The sequence below is a fragment of the Acomys russatus genome, chromosome 24 (assembly GCF_903995435.1).
Source record: "Acomys russatus chromosome 24, mAcoRus1.1, whole genome shotgun sequence".
NCBI lineage: Eukaryota > Metazoa > Chordata > Mammalia > Rodentia > Muridae > Acomys > Acomys russatus.
In genome coordinates this window covers 919,256-943,205 of record NC_067160.1, presented here as the reverse complement: position 1 = coordinate 943,205, position 23,950 = coordinate 919,256, and the positions used below count along the sequence as shown (strand labels likewise).

The 23,950-nt window shown below is 36.4% G+C and overlaps 1 protein-coding gene across 1 annotated transcript; it reads right to left on the bottom strand.

Moving 5' to 3' along the window:
• Positions 1 to 303: 303 nt before the first annotated feature.
• Positions 304 to 1,242, bottom strand: LOC127207735 (olfactory receptor 5AS1-like). The gene has a single exon (XM_051167169.1). It carries the CDS (start codon positions 1,240 to 1,242, stop codon positions 304 to 306), a length of 939 nt encoding a protein of 312 aa, XP_051023126.1.
• Between the last annotated feature and the right edge of the window lie 22,708 nt (positions 1,243 to 23,950).

The following is a 23,950-nucleotide window of genomic DNA, read 5'->3' as shown; positions in this document are numbered from 1 at the left end:
TGAAAAAATTTGGTAAAAGAAGTGAAGAAAAATGTCTTAGTATATATAGCTAAGTAATTATGTCAGATTTAGCCAATATTTATTGAAGACATAAAATGTTGATGAAAGTAATTGCTGATATAAATACATGGAGATGCATCTTATTAAATTGATAAATATTTATTAATGTCTGTGCACCTGATGTACATAAAATGGTAAATTTATAATATAAAATTAAAGTAATTATGGACTTTTCAGAATAATGGAAGATATATCTTTAAAGCCAGCCAGGAGTTGGCACTTATAAATAACTCGAATTCTCATTTATTTGAAGATCCGCTTTCTTTCAGATAATCTTTTGAGTGCATTTTTCACATCCTTGTTTCTGAAGCTGTAAATAATTGGATTCAGCATTGGAAAGACAACAGTGTAAAACAGAGCAACTATCTTATCGGTGTTGGGGGAGTAGCTGGTGGTAGGACGCAAGTACATAAACAGGAGTGTTCCATAAAACAAAATCACAGCCATGAGATGGGATGCACAAGTGGAGAAGGTTTTGCTCCTGCCTCCTGAGGACTTGATGCTCAAAACGGTTATAAGGATGCAGAAATAAGAAATAAGTATCACCAGAAAGGTGCTGGTCTGAATTGTGCCACATAAGGCAAAGAGCAGAAGCTCATTAACATGAGTATCTGCACATGATAAAGCAAGCAGAGGTGGGATATCACAAAAAAAGTGGTTGACAACATTGGAGCCACAGTATGGAAGCATAAATGTGAGGGACACATGCACCAGTGAGGTCACACTTCCACTGAAATAGGCCAACACAACGAGGCTGAAGCAGACCCTTCGAGACACCAGTGTAGAGTAAAGCAGTGGGTTACAAATTGCTGCATAGCGGTCATAAGCCATTGCAGCCAGGATAAGGCACTCCGCATCTGCAAAGCATGCAAAGAAGAACATCTGTATAGCACATCCATAGAAAGAAATGCTCTTCGTGGAGACTAAGAAGTCTACCAGCATTTTTGGAGCAATGGCTGTAGAATAGCTGAGATCTAAGAAAGAGAGATTGCTAAGAAAGTGGTACATGGGAGTTTGAAGGCTTAAATCAATACTAACTAGGATAATTAAGCCCATATTTCCCACCACAGTTAATGTATACACTACAAGAAACACCAAGAACAGCATGAATCTTAATGGCAGATAATCTGTGAATCCGATAAATATAAACTCAGTTGGCCTCGTATAGTTCGCAGGCTGCATCTTCTTGCGCTTCTTGACTTTATCGTTTATAGTTGATGCTGCCCAACAATATGACAAAGCCTGGGTGACAGATGAGACGAGGTCTTTGTTAAATAGGGTAGATAAAATGGCTAAATGTATATACTTAGACATCATTATTTCCTCATTGTTACGTACTCCATATCTTAAAGTTACAATCGCAGCTAATGAGATCAAATATGTTCTATAACTATAAAATGTATTTAAAACCTATAAGTTTGCCTAGATCATGCTGTTATAATTTCATAAATCAAGCCACATTATTATTTTTTTTGGTTTTTCAAGACAGGGTTTCTCTGTGTAGCCTTGGCCATCCTGGACTCACTTTGTAGACCAGGCTGGCCTCGAACTCACAGCAATCCGCCTGCCTCTGCCTCCCGAGTGCTGGGATTAAAGGCATGCGCCACCATGCCCGGCTAATCAAGTCACATTTATCAGAAAATATTTATTGATTTTTATTGGAAAAAACAAAAAAAAAAGTAAACAGGTAAGAAAAAATTAATAATTGCACCAATGTCACTAAGAACAAATAAAGTATAATAATTTTACTATAAATATTATAACAATAAACAACAGTACATGGAGTAAATTTCATTCTTTGATTTATGATCATTCTTATTTCTAGGAAATAGACCTGGGGTACAGTCTCATACAACACATGTTTACTCATTGTACCTGGTACTGATGATGCTACTGGTGGTCCACACAGAAGCAATAGCTGGTGGTCCACACAGAAGCAATAGATAACTAGTATAGATTATGAAGTATGGAGAGCAAACAGTATATTCACATGCCTCATTTTATTTAGATTTCTTGATTATTATATTAAATGTTAATTTTTTACAGATGGGGTGAAACAAAAAACAGAATTAATTTATATGAGTTAATATATTGAGTGTTCTTTGTCTTTTTATTCAAAATACTGCAATGCCTCTGATCTTGAAAATATTTAAGGCTGATGGTTATTTTTTGGTGTTATATTTTGAGTTATAAATCCTTTTTATTATTTTTTATTTTTCATATATATACATTTATACTATTGCACATATATACACTAAACTACCTGCAGCAAGAAGGACCGTGAAACAATCAGGAATTATATAAATGTTACATTCATAGTGTTTTGGCTATTTGTATTTGGCAACCTTGAAGAAAACATCTTTTCTATCTTGGTGAGTTTAAAATTCTGAATGTAAATCAATACCTATCATATCTCATCTCTGTCAACTTAAAACATCTGTCTAGAACTAAAAAAAATCTTAACACATAAACAACTAGCTTAATTGTAAAACTAAGCTATCTGGTCTTCAATGCCATCAGAGACTTGAAAAGGAGTAAAATTAATTATCTGAGTAGACAGGATGTGCAGGTTAGATAATTTTAGTTAGGTTTTAAATTTAAAGAATATCAGTTATAGTCAAAGAAGCTTAGAAATGGACTAAACTATATTTTCACTTTTTTAGATGAACTATCTGAATCCATTAAAACAATCATCAAAAAAGTAACATGCTCACTAATAGCTTCAAGGGTTGTCACCCTGTCTCTTCCTTCAAAAACATGCTGTAGGGGAACAGATGTATATTCATTCTTCATTATATGATTTTATTACTTGCACTTCCATAATAACCATTAAGTCAGGTAGTGAAATGCCAAACCCGCCTACTTGATATTTATAACCAGTACAAAACAATTGACCACACAAGAGTAGGACACAGAAGATGGACACAGAAAAATCTCAATAAAAAGCTTCTTTAATATTTCTTAACAATTTAACAAATGGATCAAGTAAATATCAAATAATTAATAAATTCTTGTTCCATAAAACACAATTAGGAAGATTTCTCTACTATTAGTTCTAAAGTTATAAAACTTCAAAGTCAGTTTCCTTCTTTTGGCAGTAAGTATATAACAGATGGTGCAGTGTTTTTGTGTAACTGTCATAGGTGACCCTTATGTTTGTTTAGCCAACATGAAGGCTGACTCTCATATGGAGTCAATGGATGGGCATGTTATTTAAAGACCCAACATTAGATTTATAACATTTACCTTAGATATTTTGATGCTATGTCAGGGGTTAAAACACTTACCTCAGCACCATCTAAGAGTTTCAACAGTGGAACCTATTTTGTTTTGGAGACAATATTTCTCCCCAGGTTTTGAAACTAAGCCTTGTCATAGACCACTATTTATCATGTAGTCTATGACAAGAGGGACATTATCCCAGAGAATAATTGTGAGCCCCTGTGGACAGCTGTGTAGGCAATTATTCTTTGCAGAGGGGTAACTTAGATGAGTTCTTTTAAATGAAATAAAATGAAGGGAGTTAACATTGTTGATTGTTGTGTAAGAATTACCATTACACTTGTTTTTATCTCAAGGAGATATTTTATTACAAACTCTAACAGCAGAACAACTTGGATTTTTTTTTCTTGTCATGCTTCTATAGTTTCTGTGAGTACTCACTGTGAATTCAGTTACTGCAAGAAACTTTGAAGAATGCAGTTGTAAGTGAAAAATAAAAAGCATAGGCTCAACGATATTTAGAAAGTTACTGTCTAGGAGACTTGATGATTTTCTCTGTTAGTGGTAAATTTCAACTAGAAAAAAGTCTTGAGTACAACAAGCAGCAGCAGAGAATAAAGCTCAAACATGACAGACAAAATCAACTGATAAAATTTCTTTTAGGTCAGTTCAATTTTTTGAGTTTTTAGGCTCTGATTTTAAAGTGCTTGTGTTTTCAGCAGTAGGGACTTAACTTTCCACTTAGGATGGTAATCAAGGGCAAAAGCAATAGGTTGAATATTTCGTAGTCTCGTGGACAATCCTGGATCAAATCTCAACAGAGGGTTGTTAAAGCATTTTATTGGTGCTTTTATTAGGTAGTCTTTGGAACTTGGAGGGAGTACCATCTGTCCAGAAAAAAAAAGTTCACCTGAATAGATCCTCTCTGTGAAGGTAAGGAGGGGCACAGCCAACAGCTCTACTCACCTGTGACACCTATAAGCCACATAATTGGCCAGCATGGCGTAAACACCTTAAGTGTGCAGTAGTGGCATGCACACCTTGGCGGTAACCAAGACCTCTCTAATTGGACTAAGTGCTTGTCCAACAACAGGGATACTATGCCTATTACTAATCAACTACACAGTGGTAGTGAAGTCTGGGCGTTGGAAGAGAATTTACAACCTCTAATTTCTTAACCCAGCATACTCCCTCATAGCAATCTACAAATATTTGTCCTTATCCCCAAAGAAAGCACAGACTGGTGCAGCCCAGTATCACAGAATATATATACAAAACATTCTGTCACCTCAGGCCCTGGGAGCATCACAGAAGTAAGGATAGAAGGAGTGTGAAGGACATACGATTGGAAAGTTTGCTGTGAGATTGTGTCTCCAAATAGTATTAGAAGCTACTCACAGAATGTTTCACTAACATGTGCTTTCAAATATGACTCCAACAAGCACGGCAAACTGGTCATGGAAAGCGTCAAGCCTACAGAAAAGACTGCGTAAAGGCAGCTGTGTACACAGATAGGAGTAAAGGGGGTATATGGGGAGGTTGCTGGGAGGAAAGGAAAGGAGGAAATTATATAATTTTATCATAATCTCAAAAAATAAAGATAAAAAATTTTGGTGGGCTGGAGCGGGTGTCTTCTTTTTCCTTTCCCTGATATAAGATTGGTCAGTTTAGGGGGAAAAAAGCAGAACTAACAGGCCCAGGATTTGGGATAAGCGTATAATGGTCCAGCTTTGAGATTGCCCATCATACTTGACCGCTGAGGTAGCAAGCCCGCCTACCACTGGCAGGGAGGAATGGGGAAAACCCTGTCCAGCCCTTTACTCAAGCCACAAGGTTCGGGAAGAAGGGGAGGAGGCCATCTTTGCTATATAGCTGCACCTTGTTCCCCATATGTATGCCTGTCAGGGATTTGTGTAAACATTAGTCTTTCAGGACTATTTTCTAGAACTGTAGCTTTGGTATGTTTCTCAATTATCTTGATGACCAGAGCTATTACTTTAAAATTTAGATACTGGAGTAACTAATGATAAAGACACTTGTAAATGTTATTTTATTATTTTGTTAAAGGAGAATTTGAGCTCTTTGTTTCATCTAACTTACAAAACTTTAAAATTTGAGCAATAATTGCCCACTTCCCCTTGTCCACATGAGTACGCAAACTCTTCAGTGAATGGTGTTGATTTATAATTGTTTGCTTTGCTTAACAATTATAACAGTCTTTCCCCATATTTTAAATGGCAAGAGTCATTTTAAAATCCCTTAAATGTTGTAGGTATATGTGGAATAATATAAATATATATGTAAATATTTAATAAAAATTTGTATTTAAAAAACCCCAAAACCTCATGATCTGATATTTATCTGTAAAAAGGGCTTCTTTTTCTTTTCTTTTCTTTTTGCTTTTTTGTTTTGTTTTGTTTTGCTTTGTTTGTTTGGTTGGTTGATTTTTGTTTGGTTTGGTTTGGTTTGGTTTTTTGAGACAGGGTTTCTCTGTGTAGCAATGCATGTCCTAGACTCACTTTGTAGACCAGGGTGGCCTCATACTCACAGAGATCCGTCTGCCTCTGCCTCCCTGAGTGCTGGGAAGACTTCTCCATTAATACATAATGATCTATGTATGTACATAAAAGACCAGGAACCTGAAGTTAGGAAACAGTGAGTTTGAAAAATTAAGAGGCAAAAATGTGCTAAAGGGATTCTACAAAAGAAGGTGTCTAGGAACTGCCATGTCCTGCCACATGAAGAGCTCTAGGACACACAGAGCTTAACATCCCTCCCTGCTGTCAACTTTACTACTCAGTTCCAACATAAAATGTGATTCTAATGTAAGTATAACTCTTCTTCATCTTTACCAGAAATGAAAATTGATACATATAAATTATCTGATTTATTCTCTTCCTGATTTTGAGCAGATGAGTGTGCCTGTTTATAAAGACTACATCATCAGAGGCCAGAAAATTAGGCCAGGCCTGTTTCTCAAGAGATAAAGTGCTTCTGATGGAATGTGATGGCATGTTTATTATTTCAGACCTTGTAGAAACAGCTCAATATGTAGTACACATCTACAATCCCAGTACTCCTATGTCAAAAGAGGGAGTAGGAAAAAGAAAATTCCAGCAAGTCAGAGAGCCAGCTATACTCTAATATGCTGTGCAGTGGGACAATACAAAAAAAAAAAATCAAGTGAAAAGATCCTTTGTCTACAAAGTAGAATGTAAGAAAAGATGAGCATTTTTGAAATTGTCCTCTGACATCCTCTTACAAACCATGGTATGTATGCTGCATGTAAACACACACACACACACACACACACACACACACACACACACACACACACACATATAAATGCATATTACAAGATAGTACCTGGTGGTGCAGGTAGCTTATGATCTGCACAGTTTTGTTTTTGTTTGTTTGTTTTGATACATTGTTGTGGTTGTTTTCATCGCCATGTATACACACACACACACACACACACACACACACACACACACACGGACAGGTTGTTGTTTGTTTGACACATTGTTGTGGTTGTTTTCATCGCCTTATTGACTCACTTAAAAAAAAACGTGGATAGAAAAGCAAAAATATTCAGTATTTGTTTCCACATTTGCTCATATAAGAGTTTTTTCTTTTCTTAAAAAAATTATTATAATTTGTTCACACACTGCATCCTGATTTTTGTCCCCTTTCTCTTATGTTCCCATTCCTGTCCCTCCCTCTTCTGCCCTATTCCTCTACCCTAGACCTCTGGAGGAAGGGCGGTGGCTTCTGCCCACAGTTGGGCTGCAGCCTATCAGGTCTCATCAGGATAGCCTGCAGTCTCTCCCTCTGTTCAGATCAGCTGATTCTTCAAGTAGGGCGAGGGGAGGGAACTGCTGCAGAACCTCTAACATGCACCCTGGTGCCCATGTTTGATCATGTGAAACTTTTAGGAAAAACAGTAACTATAACAACATAATAACATTGATAGGGAGACCCAGTGGCACTCAGAGGAAGGACAGCAGGCTACCAAGAACAGACTTGATACCCTGTGATCATATAGAGGGGGAGGAAGTCCTCCTCAGTCACAGACATAGGGGAGGGAATAGGGTGAAAGCGGGAGTGAGGGAGAATGGGCAGATACAAGGGATGGGATAACAATTGAGTGTAATATGAATAAATTAATTTTAAAAAGTAAAAAGAAAGAAAAGAATAACATAATAAAATAATTTCTCTATCACTATCCATTGAACACAACTTTCCATAAGATTAAAGACAGAACATTTAATGACAACTGTAAATATTTGCAGTCTATAAACCATATCTGTATGTGTCAGTCTAGTCATCCTGGAGTGGATGCCTACGATATTCTAACAGAAAATTTTAGTTATAATTTCCACTTGTGATGCCCCAAAGGGCTTGTGTTATTGAATGACTGGTCTCCAGTTACTTTGAGAAGTCTAGAAACTTTAGTGGGTGGGCAATGGTACTAAGTCCTTTTTTCTTAAGGCTTGCCTTTATAGCTTATATCTGGTCTACTCAACATTCTTTTATCACTGCATATTGTTTTTCAGCAGGTAATTAGCCTGCTTTACTGTAACACTCCTGCTACTATGATGTTCCCCACAGGATCAGAAGTATAAGAACAAAACTATGATCTGAAGCCATAGAGACCATGATCCAAATAAATAAGTAAATAAACAAACAACCTTCACTCACATGGCTGGGTTAAATGTCCACCTTTCGACCACAGACAGTCAAGCTCTGCCAAGACAGGGTAAGCAAGTCCTCGACAGTTCCTGCTCACAAATATGTCAGTCAGATATATTGGGTCAGAAGGCTGAAGATGATGTTCCAATGTTATATAGAGTTTGGGGTGACTGTTCAGGCAACAAACTGTCTTGTCATTTTCTCATTTTGGAAGCTGCTGACCTGCACTTCCTATCTACTCAGGTATTTAATTTTGTTCTTTCTTAAGTCTCTGATGGGGTTGAAGACCAGATAGTTTACTTTTACAATTAAGCTTTGTTGTTTATTGGTTCAGATGTTTATATCTAGATTGAGGTTTTAAGTTGATAAAGATGACATGTGATAGATATTGATTTACATTCCAAATTTTAGATTCTCCAAAATAAGAAAGATATTTTCTTCAATGTTGCCAAACACATATAGCCAAAACACTATGAACATAATATTTATATAATTCCTGATTGTTTCATGGTTCTTCTTGCTGTACATAGTTTATTGTATATGTGTGCAATAGTATAAATGTATATGTAAAAAATTAGTAAAAAACAAAAACGATAAAAATATCACAACTAAAACACACACATATACACATGCACGTGCACACATAAAATAACTTACGCCTCTAATTGATTTCTATCAGCTATTTGACCACAACAACTAAAAATTAAACATGATAAACATTTTTTGAATCTTGTTGCTACAAAATAAAAGATAAAACTCATTTATTATGTACTTTCAGTTTTTGACATTAGATAATTTTACATACAACTGAAGGAATTTCTGATCTCAGTAAATCCTCTTATAAGTTAACAACTTTGTGTTCTATTTAAGGAAGAATGGACTCTGGAAGTTACACTAAAAAGTGCTGTATACCTCAGTCCTTTTCAAACTTAAAGAGGAATGACAGGCAAATAAATGCTTATCATTTAGAGAGAGAGAAAGGGGTGTATATATACATACATATATTCATTTGCATACACACATATATAGTGAGTTCAGTATATCCACCTGCCTCAAAGCAAAAAAAATTAAAATGCTGTAAATTCTCTTTAATTCTTAGTTGTATATGTGCATGAATTTCTGAGCGTAATTTATTTCGCTTTCTCTGAACCATTAGGTAGGGAATAAATGACACATTTAAAAAATAAAATCCATTTGTTATTATAAGTATTTAGGGAAAAAAGAGTTCAAGTGACTGAGTGATGACCTCTGAGCATTAAAACACACAAGCCAATAAGGCCTTCAAAAACCTCAGAAACCCACAGAATATGGCATTTAAAGATGTTTTTATTACTCTAAAGATTCTTTGACAATAAGACAAGTTAACTCCTGACAACATCCAGCTGACCCCAAAGAAGGGGATAAGCACCAAAGGACCTCATTATGGAGTTGGCTTCAAATATGGCAAACAGCTACTGGGCAAAATGTCCTCATTTTTGGCACAGACAGAATTCTGTCTGTAAATGGGCAAGCTCGACGCAGGCAGAGTAGGTGGCTGAACTCTGCAAAGACAGGTAAGAAAGTCCTCAACAGATCCTGCCTCCCGAATAAAACTGGCAGAAGATGAGGCTTCAGCATTATAGAGAGTGTGACTATTCAGGCAGCAAACTGTCTCAGTCATTTTTTCATTTTGGAAGCTGCCAACCTACACTACCAGTTCACTCAGGCATTTAAGTTTTATTTCTTCTCAAGTTTCTGAGGGGGGTTGAATTCCAGATAGTTTAGTTTTACAATCAAGTTTAATTGGCTAGGGGATAAGATCTTTTTAGACAAGATAACGGATGTAAGTCAATACAGATGAGATGTGATAGATACTGAATTTCATTCAGGAATTTAGACCCAACGAGACAGGAAAGATGTTTACTTCACGTATGACAAATGCAAATAGAAAAATCACTATGAATGTAACATTTACATAACTCATGATTGTTTCATGGTTCTCTCTCCTGTATGTACTTTGATTTATTCATGTGTAATAAAATAAATGTATATGCTAAAAAATACAAAAATCCACACAAACCACATTAAATATAACTCTCCTCTATTTGTGAAACCATTGGTATTTCACTTTTTCTGTCTCCATGTTTTTGGTGTTAATGCCTGCATCTTTTGATTATTTAAATAAATTAACTAAGTAGCTACCCCAAGGGTCTCATCAATCGCAATCTTTTGGTACAGTTTTTAAATTGAATTCAAAACTTATAGAAGCAACAATTACATATGAGGTAAGTATTATAAGTGATGACTACCCTGTGGGGAAATAATGACTGAAGCAATTCACATATTTTCTTACTTTAAGTTAATGAAGCCCATTGAGAATTGTATAATCACTTCACCTTGAGGGTGGTAATGCAGACAAAATTAGAATGTTTCTTCACAGTGCTCTTCCCTATTGAATCCCAGGAGAAACAGAAGCCATCACAGATACATAATAAATCTGTGTGTTTTCATTCTTTTACATATAAAAAACTCAAAGAGATATTTTATTCACAAAAATGACTGCAAGAAATATATCGTTTCCTTACATTTTTTTTCCATGCATTTTTTACTGGCACAAAGGAACTTACGAGAGTGAAATGTAGACATAGTGTACATGTAAAAGAATTTTTAAAACTCAGATCTGTTTACTCATTTTGAAATTGTAAATATTTATTAAGTACCTATTATTTATTTATGAGTAAATTTCAATTGACTATCAATAACATAAGAGCATACCTAATAAAACAGCATTCTAGAAAATAAAAATTAATAAGATAGTAAATAAAAATATGAATTATATTTTATTAATATGTTATGTTACTATAATTAATTATTTTTAAATAAGGGCCTAAATGTTTTGATAGTAAAGATTTGTTTATCTTTTAAAAATTATAACCATATAGACAATAAACACTGATACCAAAATGACATCTTTCTCTGGGTTGACCAGCCTGTGCCGTGATGGAAGATTAATTACATTAGATTACTTTATCCTTGGGAAGGACAACATTTGACCTTACTGGAGTAGGTTCTTATTCTGGTTATGGATTTACCTTTCCTGCATGGTTTCCACCATTCTGAAACAGCTGGCTTGATTAAAAGATGGAATAGCCTTTCGAACACTTATAGAGCCATTTCTATGGCAGCAATTTGGAGATCTGGACAGGGTTTTCAAGAAGGAAGTATATGCATCTAAAATTCTGAATATAAATCAATATCTATCATATCATGTCATTATTAACTTAAAACATCTACTAGACCTAAAAACATTTTAACCCTGAAACAACTATACTTAATTCTAAAACTAAGCTATCTTATCTTCAACCCCATCAGAGACTTGAGGAATAAAATTAATTACCTGGTTCTTCTTGCTATAGATAGTTTATTGTATATATATGTAATAATATAAATGTATATGCAAAATATTTAATAAAATAGTTTTTAAAAGCTCATTTAAACAATAAATTATTAGCCACCTTGTTTTTTCCTTGTTTGGTGATAAGGAAGTATTCTAATAATTTTTAGTGAGTGTTGAAATGTAATTACACAAGTATTTTGAAAGAGTAGTTTTATATACTGCTTGCAGCAATATAACTTAGTCTAGCTTCTATAGAAACTAGTACGGAAGTTCCTCCAAAACGCTAAAAATAAAATGCCCAGTTAAACCACTGCTGGGCATTTACCCAAAGGACACAAAGTCATCATACCTCAGAGATAATTGCAAAACAATATTTACTTCCCTATTCTTAATAACCGAATTAGGACCCTACCTACATGTCCATAAAACTGAGAAACAGATGAAACTTGGTGCATTTACACAATAGATTTTTGTCAGACATAAACTGAATTAAGTTTGTCATTTTGCAAGAAAATGTTATATTTTGGTATTTTCATAATAATTGAATAAAGTCAGTCTCATATGGACAAAAACTTATAACCATAAATCGAATACTTCATTTATTAAAATCCAGGTATGTGGAAATCTGTATCAAGAAAACTGTGCATGTATCATTATAAATAACTCAGTCAGTAACAAAGATACCGAACATTACATAGTGATCTAAGTGATCTTCAAAATTATTTCAACATATGCATTATTTTATTTATGTCTTTCTCTCTTTCTTCCTTTTTTTCTTTCTTTTTTTCTCATTCTTTCCCAAATATACTTGTTGAAGCACATAATCTTCCTTTCTTTTTTCTTTTTGTAGTGGAAGACATATGTGGTAATTTCCAAAATATATTTATGAATCATTCACCACATTAATATCTCAGAGTTCTATTATTTTATATTTTGTATTATTTGAAGACAGGATTCACCTTTCTGTTGCATCCAATAAAATAATCATTAAGTTAAGGGTGCACATCACTTCTGGGTGAAAGGATGAAAATAGATATTTGGACCCAAGAATCAAGCAGATAGATCCATTTTGGTATTCATCTAAACACACCCTTGGGATTTGGGAGCAAGGTTCCGCCATCATCTACAGACAATTATACTTCCTTTGAGAGACAGCTGTTTGTCCACTATCAGGCCTTAGTGGAAACTGAACATTTGACAGTGGGGCCACCAAGTAACAGTGTGATCTGACCTGGGCGAAGTGGGACATGTACCTCACCGACCTATCATCAAATGGAGATGATATAGATGTGATCTAGTCTAAGAAGTTCCTTAAGGCAAAAGCAAGGTGCCTAAAAATGTTTTCTAAGTATCTGTGTGTTCCTGTCCTGTATAATACCATCTGTGCTGAGCACGCATTTTAGCCTCATTTGGTATGCTCTAATGATTGGTAGGGCCTGATTTATTGATAGAAAACACACTATGTAGACAGCAATCAAAAGTACACAGCTTTACCATCACAACTCCATTCTGAGACAACCTTGAAAGACACTGTCAGAAAAAAATCTGTACAGTGGGCAGAACTTTGTGTAGTGCACATGGTCGTATATTCTGTTTGGAAGGAGAAATTTCTAAACGTGTGATTGTTTGCTGATGTGTGGGCTGTAGCCAATGGACTGGACTTGAAAGGAAAATTGGTGAGAAAGGCATCGGGAGTAGACACACGTGGATACATCTCTCCAAATGGACATACGGTATGGTGATACTTGTGTCCCATCAAAGGTGATTTCAGTTAAAGAAGAGATCCATAATCAAGGAGATAATATGAACTATTCCATTGTCAATTACCATCTTTCCCCAACAATTCTTGTCATTGCCCAATAGACCCATGAGCAAAGTGGCATGGTAGCAGAGCTGGAGGCTATACATACGTTGGACAACATGAACTAGTATTCACCAATGATGACCTACCTATAGCTGCTGCTTACTGCCATATATTCCAACACAGTGTTGACTAAGCCCAAAATTATATTTCTCTGGGATAACTAGCATCTGACCTGGTGGCAGATTAACTATATTAGACTTTGTTTTTTGGGAAGGACAACATTTGACTTTACTGGAATAGATACTTATTCTGGTTATGGATTTACAATTCCTGCATGTTTTCCACCATTCTGAAACAGATGGATTGAATAGCCTTTTGAACACCAAGTTACAGAGCCATTTATTTTTTCTTTCTTTTTTTTTTTATTAATTTATTCTTGTTACATCTCAATGTTTATTCACATCCCTTGTATCCTTCCATTCCTTCCCCCCCCCCCATTTTCCCATTATTCCCTCCCCTATGACTGTTCCTGAGGGGATTACCTCCCCCCTATATATTCTCATAGGGTATCAAGTATCTTCTTGGCTACCTGCTGTCCTTCTCTGAGTGCCAAACAGGTCTCCCCCTCCAGGGACTGGTCAAATGTGAGGCACCATAGTATGTGAGAAAGTCATATCACACTCTCCACTCAACTGTGGAGAATATTCTGACCATTGGCTAGATCTGGGAAGGGGTTTAAAAGTTTTACCTCCTGTATTGTCCTTGGCTGGTGCCTTAGTTTGAGCGGGACCCCTGGGCCCAAATCTGCCTATCATATTGTTCTACTTGTAGATTTCTAGGACCCTCTGGATCCTTTTATTTTGCTATTCTCCCATGCGTCTCTCATTTAGAGTCCCAATAGGATGCCCTCCCCTCTGTCCCAGTTTCCTGGTAAGTGAAGGCTTTTGTGGGACATGCCCCTTGGGCTAGTATGCAGATATAAGTGAGTATATACCATTTGATTCTTTCTGCTTCTGGGTTAACTCACTCATTATGATCATTTGTAGCTCAATCCATTTATCCACAAATTTCAGGAATTCCTTGTTTTTAGTAGCTGAGTAGTATTCCATAGTGTATATGTACCACAGTTTCTTTATCCATTCTTCTACTGAGGGACACTTAGGCTGTTTCCTCATATCCTTGATGCTTTCTGTCTTCCACTCCACCCCTTCTTCTTTTTCTTCTTAGGCGAGTTTACCTGAGCTCTGAGAGTAGGGGTTTGATGGCAACATGTATGTGCTCCAAGGTCCCCCCTTTCTCTGTCTTTCTGCTCTCTGTCTTCTCTCTCTCTGTTTCTGTCTCCCTCCCTCTCAGCCTGTCCCTTTCTGTATCTGTCTTTATCTGTGTCTGTCTGTCTGTCTCTGTTGTCTGTCTCTGTCTCTCTGTCTCTCTCTGTCTCTGTCTCTCTCTCTCTCTCTCTTTCTGTGTGTGTGTGTGTGTGTGTGTGTGTGTGTGTGTATGTGTGTGTGTTTCTGTATAATACCATTTATGGTTTCTGTACTTCTTCTTATTTGCTACAAGAAGACACCCTCCTGATGATATCCTGTTGAGTGTAACATAATATCACTAAAAGATATTTTATTGCATAATTTTAGACCAGTAGTAATTGCTTAAACACTAGCTCTCTTGGCTATATAGACACTGATTTTTGGTCACCAAAGCAGTGTCAGATATGGATTCCATCTTTGGAGTGGGCCATAAGTAGAATCAGATATCGGTTAGCTACTCCCACAAAGTTTGTGCCACTATTGCCATAATATATTTTTTTAGGTAGGGAAGATTGTAGATCAAAGGTTTTGTGCTTGAGTTGGTAGCCTGTAGAGTATGTTTCCTTGTCATAGGCACTACAGCATGGTAGTCAAGGTTCTATGTAAGCAACATCTCATCCTCTCCATGGTCAATGAGTTGTATGGGGATTATCTTCAGCAATAAGGTTTTCTTTTCAGTACATGAAGCACAATCTAGTGTCCTGGCAACAACCTCAGCTGTTTGTATTTTTCCATGGGACCCTATTAGCCAACAACCGAATTGGGTAAAACCTAGTCCAGGCACTGGAAGCTTAGTTTGATGACAAGAAATGCTCAGTAGATATTGAGTCTTGTTCCTGATTTGGAGACCTTATTAGGACCACATTCGTATAGTATAGGAATTTCCCACTACCACTCAAATGTTCTTCAATTCTATCACTATTGCACTGCCTCCCTCAATGCTATCTTGAAGCCCATTTCCTACTTGATATTTATGTTCTATACCTACTGCCATAGTTCAACTTCACTGATAACATCTAGTATATTCTTCCTCCTATGGAGATTCATGTGTACCCATTAATCCCTTCCTCTATGCCTAGCCTCTCTGAGTCTACATATTATAACTTGATTATCATTTATATAATGAATAATATCCAGATATAAGGAATACATACCATATTCATCTTTGGGCTTTTTTTTTCTTAATTAAATAATATGAGTTGGAAGACCCACTTCTAATCTGAATCATTGAGATGGAAAGATACACCTTTAATCTAGATATTTGAGGTAGGAATGTTCACATTTAATCTGGGCCACATCTTCTGTTGACATATGAACATATGAAAGAAGATTTCTCCATTTTCCTGCTTGTTGTACCTCCTATTAGCAAGGCCATTCTTTCCCTGTCATTAGAGCGTATTTCTTTGGGATGCAGAGTATACTAAGGAGCATCTGAGACATCCAGTCTTGGATATCTCATACTTAGAAAACCCCAAAGAGATTGTGGATTTTTACCCAAGCATTGGTTAGTCTTCTATATGAAAACCTTCCTATTGATGCCTTCTTGAGTTTGGTAAATTCTTTCTGCTTACACAGTGGTGAGACACAGAACATAAACCAACATAGAGCAAAGTATCAGAGTAAACCACAAGAAGATTGGCTTCTTGGTCATCGATATTCAAAAACAACCAGAAATTTTCCTTATTCAGGATTGAATATCTACTAGAGTGTCAGACCATCCTTTGGTAGACAGTCATTTTTGGACTAGCTGCACCACAGTTTTTAAGTCACTTTAATAAATTAAATACCTATCTATATTATCTATATTTATAAGCTATACCTACATGTATAATCTGTCTATGCATTTTGTAAGGTCTCTTCCTCTTGATAACCCTGATTAATAATTCTATACATTTGTGCATTTTGAATGTTTTGCTGGAATATTTATAAGCATGATAGATCCATCTTCCTCCGTTGGAAACAGAGTTGTTTTTCTCTAATCCATCTAAGGAGTTTTTCTCTAATCCATCTAAGTAGGTTTTCTCTAATCCATCTAAGGAGTTTTTCTCTAATCCATCTAAGTAGGTTTTCTCTAATCCATCTAAGGAGTTTTTCTCTAATCCATCTAAGTGGGTTTACTGTTTTGTTGCAGATGATGACAACACAGACACCAAGTTAGTGGCGCTCTGAACAATTGTAAACCTCCCTTACATAAGTGTTATGTTTATTGAGGCATAATATTCACATATATTTGTACTTTACTTTAACAATTAACTAGTTGAATATAACTAGTTGACTTAATAAGCCTACCCATTTTTTTAAATACCCATCACTTTATGTGTAGGTAATATGAACCAAAACATGATTTTAGTTAGAGGCACAAAAGAAAACAAAGTGTATTAAGGAAGCTCATTCTCATTTCACTGTTGCTGCAATTGTCCAGTGACACATAATTGCATTTATTTACTGAATAAAAAGTAGCAGGGCTCCAAACACCTTTGAAAATCCCAAACATCTGTGGATTTTGACCCAAGGTTGGTTATTCCTCTGAATGGTATCTTCATACTGATCCTTTCTTGATTTTGTTATATTCTTATTCTTACTATTTAGTTTTTACTCATCCATTTATTTACATCCCATTCAGAACTCCCTCCATCCTCTCCTCCCATTCTCACCCTCCTCCCCTCTTCTTTTCTCCATGACCTCCCTCCTCCTATCCTCAGAAAATAAGAGCCCCTGCCCTATACCTACATACCCTGGCACATCAAGTCTCATCAGGACTAAGTTCATCCTCTTCCACTGAGGCCAGACCAGGCAACCCATCTATGGGAAAGTGATACAAGCAGGCAACTGAGTCCATGTCAAAGTCAGCCCCAACTCTAATTGCTAGGGGACTCTTATGAAGACCAAGCTACCTATCAGTTGCATATATATAAGGGGCCTAGTTCTAGGCCATTCTGGCTCTTTAGTTGGTAGTTCAGTCTCTCTGAGGCCCCATGGTCCTATGTTAGTTGACTCTGTTAGTCTTCTTGTGGAGTTCTTGTCCACTCCAGGTCTCTCTATCCTCCCTTCCACAAAATTCCCCGAGCTCTGCCTAATGTGGGGCTGTACGTCTCAGCATCTGTTCTGATCAGCTGCTGGATTGAGCCTCTCAGAGGACAGGAATGCTAGACTTTTGACTGCAAGCACAACAGAGTATCATTAATAGTGTCAGGTGTTGGTACCCCCCCCCCCCCATTGACTGGGTCTCAATTTGCGCAAGTCATTGTTTGGAAACTTCCCCAATCTCTGACCCACTTTTTTTCCTGTAATCTTACAGGCAGGATAAATTTTGGGTCAGAGGTTTTATGGCTGGTTTGGTGTCCCCCTCTCCACTGGAAGTTATGCTTGTCTATAGGTGGTGGCCACTCCATATCCCCCACTGCTAGGAGTCTTAGATAGAGTCACCTGCATATCCTCTCAAGACCTTTCCCTGTCATAGGCCTCCTGCTTGTCCAAGGGATGCCCTTCATCAGTTTCCCTTCTCTTTCCCAGGCTTCTCACCTCCCACCCTGATTCTTCCACACCTGATCCTCATCCTCCCTCCTCTCCCTAATGCCTCCAGTAACCCAGTTCTCTCTATCCACTTCTGTTGTCTGTTTTATTTCCCCTTCTAAGTGAGATTCAAGCACCACCACCACGACCACCACCACCACTCTCCCCTCCTCCCCCATCTAGGGCCCTCCTTGTTACTTAGCTTAGTTGGGTCTGTGGATTATAGTATGGTTATCTTGTATCATATGTCTAATATTCACTTATTAGTTAGTACATATGGACACAGAGCATAAACCAGTATAGAGCAAATTATCAAAGCAAGCCACAAAGAAGGCTGGCTTTTGGTCATCAATATTAAAAAACAACACGAAGTTTCATAAACAACAGATTTGAGCATGAAATCATTTGTATATTTCTAAATCAGGTTTCCATTTATCTCTAGTTCAGGAGCTTTGACCTTCCATGATATTAAATTTAAACAATTTATATGCCCCATTTTGTTTATTTGTTTTTTCCTTTCTTATAAGATATATTTAATTTTACTTGTATGAATGTTTTGACTACATGTATGTTTGTCCAATGTGTGCATGTGATGTGTCAAGGGAGGGATGAAAAGGCCATGAAAGTCCTAGAAACAGAGGTAAGGAGGGTTGTAAGCTGCTACTGGGTGCTAGGATCACAAGCCACATCCTCTATAAGAACAATGCTTTTATATATTGAGCTGTCTTCAAGCGACTATTCTTAATTTTTCTATTTGCTCGATTTGTGTTTGGCTCTCATTTTCATTCACTATCCACATGAATTTTCTTTTATCTCTGATAAACATAGAAAGAAAAGACCTAAAGAAGAATATATTATCACTAAGTTACCACATTATGCTAATTTTCAGAATGATTTGCTGCATCTTTCTTAGTGATGAAATGATAGTCCTCTTTGGTAATATATTTGTACATGTGTGTACACATATAAAGTATATATTAATGTATATATATATACATTAAGCTCATATCACTTTATCATTTTAAGTCGCATGAAAGCTTAAAGGACAAGGCAGGACAAATGAATTTTGTGTATTTGTATGTTCACAATATTTGTCTAAACAAGTACTGATGTTATAAATCTTATAGAATGTAACTTTTAAATTCCTGGCTTTCTCTCCTTTTCAAGCATTAGAATTAAGTGTTGGGACTCTGTGAGTGTATGTATTTATTTTTATGTATGTATGAATGTATGTATTTATGTATATATATGCATAGGTCTATTATCTATTCCTATATCTATCATCTGTCTATTTCTCTATTATTATTTTTTTTCAATTATCTTTATGCCAAGATTTCTAAAACTGACCTCAGTAACATCTAACTCTTTACCATTTTTCTATCATTCTGTCTTTTATCTACTTCTATCATCCATCATCTATTTCCATTTTTTCAACTATTTCTTGATCATATACTTATGTCATTCACCTTTTTATATTTCATCTATCATCTTTCAACCATCTATCATATGTATATACATAATCTATTTCACTATCTATTATATATATATATCATATATATATATACATACATACATACATATATATATATATATATATATATATATGATCATGACCTACATATGTGCCTACTGTAAAAGTAACTTTTATTCTTGAGATGCAATTATCAACTTGGAGGCACATTGCCTCCATCTGCTAGCCTAGACTTAGTCCCAGAAGCCTCTAGCTCTATACAATTAAAATAGGATTAGAATATTTTCATTCTGTGAGGCTTACCACTGAATATGCTCAGACTTTCTAGCTCTTTCTAAATTGCTGGTTCAACTCAACTGCTCTGGCTCAAATGTCTCTCCTAGATAACTGGTTCGAATCTACTTCTCTCACCTTCTGAATGAATTGCTCTTCTTGGCTTCAAACCGACTCTAGCAAAGTTTTCTAATCTCCTGATTGCTTCTCATTCTCTGGTTCATATTTTTTTTTACCTGTGTCTAATTTGTTCTCTCTTCAACTTATCTCTGTAAAACTCTTCCAATAAAATTACCCCTGAATTCCATGAACTGAACTGCCGTGAACTGTGGATTGTATTCCACAACCTCTTAACTCACTGACTTAATTGAACTGACTGGAACACTGACGAAAACTCAGAAATCTGCACGTCTCTGTCCTTGAGTGCTTGGATTAAAGGCCTATACCACCTCACCTAGACCTAAACTTTTCTTTACCTGAAACTTGCTCTCTACAAGGCTGGCTTGAATTCAAAGATCTTCTTGCCTCTGTCTCATTGGAGTAAAGATGTTTCTGCATTACAGCCAGATCACACAGACCTATAAGGTCTTTGAATGTCTTCTCTTGCCGGAGCAGCCATGGTCTGAATTAAAATTCCTCTATATCTTCTCCCTTTCTGTTAAGCTAAAAATTGTACACAGTTTAACTTTTATAATAGGAACAATTACCAATCCCACATAATTAACATTCTAAATGTCCTTCTGAAAATTGGCTCATGAGATGATCCTTTATAATTCCTGCCCTGACAATCTGTCCTTCAGCAACAGTCCATTTCAGCATCAAGGTATTTATTGGGTGCAGGCACTGCTTATGGGATGTCAGCTGAGGAGGAGGCCAGCTGGGTGCTTTCTTTGCCTCTTTGAGTTGCCAGGCTTTCACCCCAGCATCTGGTTCATGATTCTTTTTTTGGTAAAATAGAACTTTTGAGTTTTGTTAGAAACAACAGTATACTATCTGATTAATAACTTGTTATATACCTATTATCTATCTATCTATAATTTATCTATCATCTATGTATCACTTATTTATATATTACTTACATACTGACCTATCATCTACACATCTACACATCTTTGTATGTACCTATCTATCATCTCTTACATAACATCTGTCTATCTATTACATATCAACAATCTGTATAGTTTTCTAGATACTTGTTTATTATATATCTATAGTATGCTACTTCTTTTGCACATTTGGAAAATTATAACTAATACAGATATGAGGATCTGACAGAATTTTGAAGAAACAGAGTTTTAGAAAAAAAATCATCAGAGATTCTCTCATATTTACAGATAATATCAGTATGTAATTGTATGTTCATTGCTATATGGGTAGATGGAGGTAAGATTGCAATATCTAGACTTTTGGCAAAAAAAAATCACTTTTACCCATCAAACATGTTGGGCAGACACTTTGAATAAAGCCATATCTCCTAGTATACAAAGAAGTCACAATTTCTGAGCTCAGGATCCAGTTAAGAGAACGACTAGAAGCTAGCACTCGCATGTAACATGGGACATTGTCTCCTTATATTTTAATATAAGCCTGCTTCATTCTTATGGATGTCCCAGGTTTCTCGATTCTCCCTCTACTGAAAGTGTTGTCTAGAAAGCCACACACTCAAACTACCAAATATAAGCTATAAGTATACCTATCAAGTAAGAATAAACTCCTATAGATTTTTCTTAATGCAATTTCAGAAAATGCTCAAGCTGGAAGAATACTACTGTTATTTCTGCTTGAACTATGAATTCTACCATACTCATGCTGCATCATGTGTCTTTGTGGAATTGAAAGGGTTAAGGAAGGTTTCAAAAGACCCATAAGCCTAAGAAAAGCTATCTATACATGTTAGGAGAAATTAATTGGAGAATAGCAATCTTTCACAAAGCAAGACACAAGAGACTTAAAAAGAGTAATGTCTGTTGAGTTTTTTATCTTAGCCATTCTCATAGGTGTAAGTTGGAATTTCAGAGTAGTTTTGAAGATTTCCTTCTTTTCTATTACACATGCATAAGACAAACCTACATATAGCAGGGAGAACCATGTGACAATCTTGAGTTATATAAATGTTATTCATTTGAGTTTGTCACACTTGATGTGAACATATTTCCTGTCTTGTGTGGTCTAAATTTCTGAATGAAATTCGATATCTATCATATCTCATCTCTAATAACTCCTTTATCTTGATCTAAAAAGATCTTCTTCCATAACCAACTAAGCTTGATTGTGAAACTAAATTATCTGGTCTTCAACCTCCCTCAGAGACTTGAGAAGGAATAAGACTTAAATGCTGGATTGAGCCACTAATGCAGGTTAGCAGCTTCCAAAATGAACAAAATGATTGGGACAGTTTACTGCCTGAACAGTCACCCAACACTCTCTATAACTTTGGAACCTCATTCTTAGACTTTTAGCCCAATATCTCTACCAGATTTATTTCTTTAACTGTTTTTCAGCCATTGAGGATTCTCTGTTTAGCTCTGTATCCCATTTTTAATTGGATTATTTGGTTTTGTGGCATTTAATTTCTTAAGTTCTTTATATATTTTGTGTATTGGCCCTAGGTCAGATGTAGAGTTGATGAAGATCTTTTTCCTATATGTAGGCTGTTGCTGTGTTCTGTTGACAGTGTCCTTTTCCTTACAAAAGTTTTCCATTACATGACCTACTATTTATTAATTGTTTATCTTAGAGCCTAAGCTATAGGTGTTCTGTTCAAGAAATTATCTCCTGTGCCAATAAGTCCAAGGATCATCTCTGAATTTTCTTCTAACAGATTTAGTGTGTCTGGATTTACATTGAGTTCTGTAATCCAAGTGACAGCACATTCTGGTAAGGATGTTGAGAAAGAGAACACTCCTCCATTGCTGGTGGGAGTGCAGACTTATACAATCACTTTGGAAATCAATCGGATGCTTTCTCAGAAAATTATGAATAGTCCTACCTCAAGACGCAGCTATACCTCTCCTGAGCATATATTCAAAAGATCTCCACCATACAACAAGGACATTTGCTCAACTATGTTCATAGCAGCTTTATTCATAGTATCCAAAATGTAGAATCAACCTAGATGTCCCCCAACTGAAGAATAGATAAAGAAACCATGGCATATTTAACACATGGAATACTATTCAGCTCTTGAAAACAAGGAAATCTTGAAATTTGCAGGCAAATGGGTCAAACTAGAAATGATCATCCCTAGTGAGGTAACCCAGACCCAGAAAGGCAGACCTGGTATATGCTCACTTATGAGAGGGTATTAGCCCAAAATATATCTTCTCTGAGAGATTCCATCCGGTGGGGAATTGGGACGGATACTGGGATCCAAAGCTGGATCTGGGTGGAACAATTAGAGTTTAAGGGAAAACTGGGAGGATGGAAGTTCCAGGAGAGCAAGGGTTCCACTTGGGGACCATCAAGCCCTGCAGATATGGACACAAGGGCCTGCACAAACTGATGCACCAACCCAGGACAACGGATGCAGAGAACCAAGACCCCTGTTCAGATGTAGCTGATGGACATCTGATTATCCACATTGGAGGGGTGTTCTGCTAAACTTCTAACGTGAACTCTGCTACCTTGCTATTTGGTCACTGCCCCTTGGCAAGGTGGCCTTTATGTCACACAGAGGAAGGGGATACAGGCTATCCTGATAAGACCTAATATGCTGTGGCCAGACAATAGGATAGGAGCCCTTCCATCAGAAGTCTAGAGGAGGGGAGTAAGTCAGAAGAGAAAGGGAGGGAGCCAGGGTGGGAACAGGAATATTAAGAGTGAGGGATAACAATCAGGATGTAATGTCAGTAAAAAATAATAAGTAAAATATGCATGAGAGAGAGAGAGAGAGAAAGAGAGAGAGAGAGAGAGAGAGAGAGAGAGAGAGAGAGAGAGAGAGAGATCCTTTGCGTTATGCGTTCTGAGGTTTCCCATTTGACATTTTACCTAAACATCCAAAGTTAGCCTCATTTTGTAGCTTACACTGGCAACTTTTAAAACTGTCATGACTAACACTTTAGGGTTAGGTGAAGAATGTAGATTGGGTTGTGGAATTTTAAGGGGTTTCTCCAAAGCCAGAGTAGGGCATAACTTCCATAGTGCTTTATGATCTAGTTGTCTAGGGTGTGTCCCTTACACACAATGAGTAAAATCATTGCCAATCATCAAGAAATAATACGCCAGAAGAAAAT